The 6,477-nt window shown below is 38.6% G+C and overlaps 2 protein-coding genes across 2 annotated transcripts in view; both read right to left on the reverse strand.

Moving 5' to 3' along the window:
• wdfy1 (WD repeat and FYVE domain containing 1) overlaps positions 1-1,796 on the reverse strand; it is a 12,832-nt gene extending 11,036 nt beyond the window's left edge. The window contains exons 1-2 of the mRNA XM_005938286.3: positions 1,564-1,796; positions 207-274 (exon numbers count right to left, since the gene is read on the reverse strand). Of these exons, the coding sequence (XP_005938348.1) occupies positions 207-274; positions 1,564-1,700 (205 nt within the window). The 5' untranslated portion in view covers positions 1,701-1,796. The remainder of the gene's footprint in view (positions 1-206; positions 275-1,563) is intronic.
• A 2,058-nt stretch (positions 1,797-3,854) lies between these two features.
• Positions 3,855-6,477, reverse strand: part of serpine2 (serpin peptidase inhibitor, clade E (nexin, plasminogen activator inhibitor type 1), member 2) — an 8,283-nt gene continuing 5,660 nt past the window's right edge. Inside the window, exons 5-9 of the mRNA XM_005938287.3 lie at positions 5,477-5,675; positions 5,299-5,396; positions 4,725-4,811; positions 4,520-4,603; positions 3,855-4,424 (exon numbers count right to left, since the gene is read on the reverse strand). Of these exons, the coding sequence (XP_005938349.1) occupies positions 4,387-4,424; positions 4,520-4,603; positions 4,725-4,811; positions 5,299-5,396; positions 5,477-5,675 (506 nt within the window). The 3' untranslated portion in view covers positions 3,855-4,386. The remainder of the gene's footprint in view (positions 4,425-4,519; positions 4,604-4,724; positions 4,812-5,298; positions 5,397-5,476; positions 5,676-6,477) is intronic.

Genomic DNA, 6,477 nt, shown 5'->3' on the forward strand with positions numbered 1-6,477 from the left:
GGAAAGAACAGATTAAAATTAATGTAATATAGTATTGGCCATACTATATGATGTATTGCTTGTCTTTGTTTAATAATACAGAAGACAAAGACCTTAAAAAATAATCGCATATCGCATCGCAATCGCAATATTGGGGCAAAAAATCGCAATTAGATTATTTTCCATAATCGTTCAGCCCTACCCAAGCGTGATACAGCGTTACTTACAGGAGACTGTATGGTAGATGCTCGGCCAGTACTGACCACTGTCTCTCTTCAGCCACACACGGATGGTTCTGCAGGAACATGTCACACAGGTGAACATTTAATGTACTCTCCAGTGTTCAGTTAACTACAAGCAACGACATTCTCATTCTGTGCAGGACGTATTTTATGACATTCAACTTAACACCTTCCATGGAGAAAAGTACTCTTTACCTTAACAAGACCTGACTGTCAGAAGTAATATTAATACCAGAAGTGATGCAGACTTCATGCTTGACTGAGATCACAAATAAAACCACATTTTAGAAGAGGTGACTCAAAGCTAAACTTAGCATTAAACCACTTCTTGGATCTTCTTTTGGCCTGCTAACATCTGGAACCTGATTTTAACAAAAGCACTTCTAATGCAGATTTGGTTGTGATTCTTTCCACTGTAACACCTTATGACTCAGTCATTAAACGTGCCATTTACATAGGAAACTGGGCAGCTTTGCGGAATTCTAGAGTACTGTTGCATCTTCAGCACTTTTCATTTCAAGTGCAGTCAAAGTACGCTTCCCACAGCCTTTTTCTTCCATTAAAAAGGGAATTCAGTCAGTTTCACTTACTAGCAAGTAACGTGTCTGCGAGGAAAAGAAAAACAGACATGAAACACAGCGTCTGTGCAGCTTTCTTGAAGGAACCCGTTTTAACCCCCACAACTTCTCCTTTTCATATGTACTGTATAACATTGTTCGTATTGACTGAGTTCCCTTTACTCTGAAGGCGGATGTAGTCTCTTTTTTAACACTTGTGACCAAGCATGCATTTTCTAAAATCTAACATGTCTAAGTGTGGTATTTAATGTCCACAAAAAAAAAAGAAAAAAAAATCACAGCCACTTCGATTACTACAAAAATGGGTTCCATTTCGACAAATAAATCCTCGAGCACTTGAAGGCATCATTTTGACAGTAATGTTTACTGTACTCGGTAGCAAGCTAGCTAGCAAAGCACAACATTGCAAGCAGTTTTAATATCTTTACACATATTAAGCCACGAGTAGTAATAATAAACGGTACATACTGAACAAAAGAAGCTTTATTTTTACATTTCGTATTAGGTCCATTACTATTATCCAGAGATTTTCCGGATTGAACTCAGATTCTGAGTGTATTTCTATCCCCACACCCTCCTACGCTCTCCTCAGCTATTATGAAGCCTAGAAAATATATATTCTCAAAGGGATACACGTTGCTTATTATCTTTATTCTGTCCTTCTTAAGCTAGTGCACCAGGTATTATGAGTCTAAAGACCAGTAAATAGACCGAGCCCCCGCTAGCTAGTATTAGGCTACACTTAGCTTGCCTGGTAAACATACCTGTCCTCGCTAACCGTGATTACTCCATCTTCTTTGGGTATTAAAACGGCTGCATTGACAGCGTCCGAGTGTCCCTCGATCTTGTTCAACAGAACCGGTCTAGCTGTCTGGGGCCTCGAGTGAATCTCCGCAGCCATGGTTTTAACTAGCCAGGAGTGTTTTCCTTCAGCTGATTTTCCTCCTTACTCGCCAGTAAAGGAGGATCAGCTGACACCCGGAGCCGCTGTCGGGATCACCGTAATAACGTGAGGAATGCGACCAACGAATTCAGACTGTGAATTTTATAAATGCTGTATGAGAGACTATTTGGTTTTTCCAGATGCTGGATCACAACACAAGCAACCAAGTGCCACGAGACGCTAACTAATATTGCTGAGTTAAACCCAACTATAAGTAAATCACATATAATTCCCTTTCGTCTGTTTAAACGAGCTTTTCACGTAATAGGGCCACCAACAATTACAAATATGTGTTCAATGACAGGGACAGTGACAACCTACGGAAGAGGATTAAGGCCACTGGGCACGTCTATTTTTTTCTTCTTTTCTGACTTTAATCTCAGAATTCTGACTTTTTATTCAGAATTCGGGAAAAGAAGAAAAAAAAAGAGACGTGCCCACTTTTTTTCCCCAGTGGCCCTAATCCTCTTCCGTAGACAACCTTCTTAAAACGAGTAAAACCAATACAAATCTGTTATTAAGAAATACATGCTGACCTTGCAGAACCATCTAATTTTAGACCAGTCTCAGTCTATCCAACGGTTAGAGAAAGTGCTCTTCCAGCAGCTGCAGTCTTTTCTACACGATAATGATACCGGTGTCGTTTCTAGTCTGGTTTGATATTCTATCACAGCACAGGACCTGCTCTTTTAAGACTTTTTAATAGTCTCTGGTGTATTGTTGATGATGGCGACTCTGTATACTCGTATTACTGAATCTCACTGCTGCATTCAGTCCAAGTAGAAGATCTTGATCTCACTTCTTGAGATGTTTTAGTCTTACCTGACTAGCAGGTCCTCTTCTAACACTGTTTCCATGCAATACGGAGTACCTCAAAGTTTCATTCTTTGTCCAGTTCTCTTCTCATTCTATATGCTACCATTTGCGTCTATATTTTTTTTAAAAGGAAAAGAAAACAAAAGAAAAAAAGACAGAGACATCATGTAGACATGCAAGGAGATACAGTAGAGTATGCACAGTACTGTATATGGTAAAATTGGTGTCTTTGTCCTATTGTAAATGATATATAGGGTTTTAACAATTTGTAAAATATATTTTTAATTCATTTATGTAACACAGGATTTGGACTTTTTACCCTGGGTTTTATTGGCACCCACATGACCAATACAGAAAAAAAAATTTTCCTGTGGAACTTGTATAAACAAGCCATCCATGACCCTCAATAATGAAAAGCTTTCAAGTACATTGGTGGTGCTGACTAAAAACTAGATGGATCCGCTAAATTACTAATATATGACTGCCAGAGAAAAAAAAAGTACCATAATATTCAGATATACATGTAAAACTACCATAGTAGAGAAAATAATTATTTGATGTCCTGCTAAATGTTTAAGTTTGCTCATTTCAAAAGAATTGAAGTCTCAAATCTTATGATACTTTCATTTTTTTAGTGAAGAAAAGCAACTGAAAATCCAGAAATATATTCATGAAAGTTACGCATTGATTTGCATGTCATTGAGTGAAATAAGTATTTCATCCCCTACAGCCCAGCCTGAACTCTGGCTCCCACAGATTTGATTACACTCAGTGCATTAGAGATTCCTGATCTCAACTCGTTTTGTGTAGAACTTATGATCTGAAACACACTGCCAAGGCTGCAATGGAGTAGCTAAAGAACCAGTACATGGAGTGGCCCAGCCAATCTCCAGACCTAAGTCCTATAGAAATTCTGTGAAGGGAGCTGAAGCTTGGAGTTGCTAAGCAGCAGCTAAGTAACCTAAAGAATTTAGAGAGTTTCTGTAAAGAGGAGCGGACCAAAATCCCTCATGAGATGTGTGCAAACCTGGTAACCAACTACAAGAAAGTGTTTTGCACACCAACAAGAGTTTCTCCCCCGATTACTCTGTGATGTTTTGCACGGACATCAAATACTTATTTGATATATACATAACATCCAAATAAATGTATAACTTTTATGCAAAGTGTTTCTTTGATTTTTATTTGACATTCTGTCTGGCTTTATTAAAATAAACTTAACTGACAGAAACATCAGAGAATGTTTAAAATTATTTCCCTAACTGGATTACAGAAAATAAGCCAGTCAAAAATCACTCATGTTATAAATGTGTATTTATTCCTTCACCTCACCCCAAAAGTTTGAAGAAGACTTTCTCTCTGAGGGAAAGAATAATTTCAAATGCAAAATCGTTGCAACGGCATGAATATTGCCGTAACTTACGAGTGAAACGTAATACAGACTGGAGTTACAACACGAAACGGAAACACTGACATGATAAATAAACTGATTATCCTACTCCAGAGAAGAGAAAATACACAACTGACATTCAAAGTCTTTTAAAAATGTCATTAATTCAAAAAAAGGATACAAAAAAATTAAAACTGGAAAATTTAGTCAGCAAAATACATTTTATACAGCATGTTATGCAATACAGAAAATAAGTAACATAAAAAGCAACATTTAAAACAAATCACATCATATATCCACATTGTACAAACATGTTCAGCAAAGTGTGCTCTGTATATGTAGGGGTGTGTTTATGTTTACTTTGTATTCTGATACATGGCAGTGTATAAGCATATCCTGTTGTGATAAATGATGCTATGGTTGATGATGGGGCTGGGCTCAAGGCTCGTTGATCTGGCCCATGAAGAGGACGGTACCTGGAGACAGACGCAAGGAGAACTCGTCACGGTGCCGTGCTTTACAATCAAACATTTTTCAGCATTTTAAGGTGGAAATGGAAGAAAATCTGTACCTGTCGGGTTATGTCTGATGAGGAACGCAAAAGGTCTGTCAACTGTAACCCAGGGTGGGGAGGAACGGGCCAACAAAATAGCAGCTAAACAAAAGCAAAAAAACAAAAAAAACAACAAAAAAAAAAAAACAACACAAAACAGAACATTGTTAAAACATGGGAGAAACTTTAAGTTAAAGATGAGGCTTACTGAACAAATGCTCACTAGTGGCTGCTGCTGCTTTTGTTCCATCTTCATTCACGATTATTTTGGCTTTCTGGAGTGCCTTGGATACATACACAGGCTCCGAACCTGAGGAAACGACAATACACAATCATCTTTGCTTTCTCAGTATGAACCAGACCTTCCACATGCAACATAGATTGCATAAATATAAAAGTATGTTATAGTCCTTTGTAAGCTACACCACATGATGGCAATAGAGCATCCCCATCTGCTGGAAAGCTGATGGGGTACTTTCCTAGGGAAAATCCTACAAACTCTTGGCCAATTACACCACAGGGTGGCACTAGAGCTCTTCATCCCCATCTCTTCTCATTCCAAACTTTCAAGAAGATGATGAATGGCTAGACAAGAGGAGCAGTGATTCAGCGTTTCACAGTGAACAGCCAACTACGATTCAAGCTCCTTACTGGCCATCAGTTACTCTCTGTAAACAGCCAACAATCCATTCATACTTCCAGGCTCTGCTCATATCTAAATAGACTGGATAAATACTGTGGTGGTGCAAGAGAACATGTGTCAGCGTCTGGTTTGCAGTGACTCTGCTTTCACTCACTGAGGTGTCTGAAGTCAGCTTTGCCCTCACTGAAAATGTTCGTGATTCCCAGAGCTGAAAGTGGATCCTTCAAATCCACCTCTGCATCAGCCGTAAACCTGAGAACACAACGTAACAGACAATGTCACCATGTATCAAATTTGAAGGGACATTATATTTATGTGCGTTTGTGCCTTACTTTGGGATGAGCAGGCGGACTTTCCTCATGTGCATCAGTTTGGTCCAGCTCTGCACTGTGGCTGTGCTGATGTGGGGAATGACACGAGACAGAGGGGTGTCCTCTTCAGACGGGAGAACGATTAGCATGCTGATGGTGTTGCCATGATAAGGAAGCTCAATTACCTTGTATTTGAGCCCCTGGGGTGTGGAGGCTAGGCCTAGCAGAATACAAAAATCTGAAGTTAGAATGCTGCAAAACAGACTTCCATCCCCTCCACATTATCTTTCTACCAACCCTGCACCAGCCATCACCATTTTCGTAATAATGAAGTTTACCATGTACACAATGGTCAAATACAAATAAAATCTAAAAGACAAGTAAACAATAAAAGTACTGAACGCCACACACACACACACACACACACACACACACACACACACACACACTATGATGACCCTCAAAACTTTCTCCTGGATCACTGAGTTCTAAGTTAAACTATCTGTAAGACAGTCACCATTAATTATCATTATTAACAGAAACATGAATTCTGCTCTCCCACAGAAAATTATAAATGCCAGTCGAAGCTCACCGTTTTATACTGAATGGTCCAGAAGGAAGAAAGTTAAGGTTTTCAAAACATTTTATGGGGGAATTAAGGAAATGAAGATCAACAAAAACACCAAGCTATCATTTTACTTAATTACTGTTGCATGTATAACTTTGTATTACCTCACATTATGAGGCCTTCAGTATGGTGCTATAGTACTTGATGTTTATAGTTAAGTACTACAGCATATGTTTGTATGTACTTTGAGCTGCTGCTGTAATTTCCCTTGTGGGCTCAATCCAGTACCCATCCATCAGCTTAAGGTTAATTCGAGGCAAAGACATTAATAAAACAGAACACATTTTGAAGTGTTTGATGTGTGACGAAAGAAAGAAAGAAAGAAAGAAAGAAAGAAAGAAAGAAAGAAAGAAAGAAAGAAAGAAAGAAAGAAAGAAAGAAAGAAAGAAAGAAA

The sequence above is a fragment of the Haplochromis burtoni genome, unplaced genomic scaffold (genome assembly GCF_018398535.1).
Source record: "Haplochromis burtoni strain Fernald_Lab_line unplaced genomic scaffold, NCSU_Asbu1 Contig_255, whole genome shotgun sequence".
Classification (NCBI taxonomy): domain Eukaryota; kingdom Metazoa; phylum Chordata; class Actinopteri; order Cichliformes; family Cichlidae; genus Haplochromis; species Haplochromis burtoni.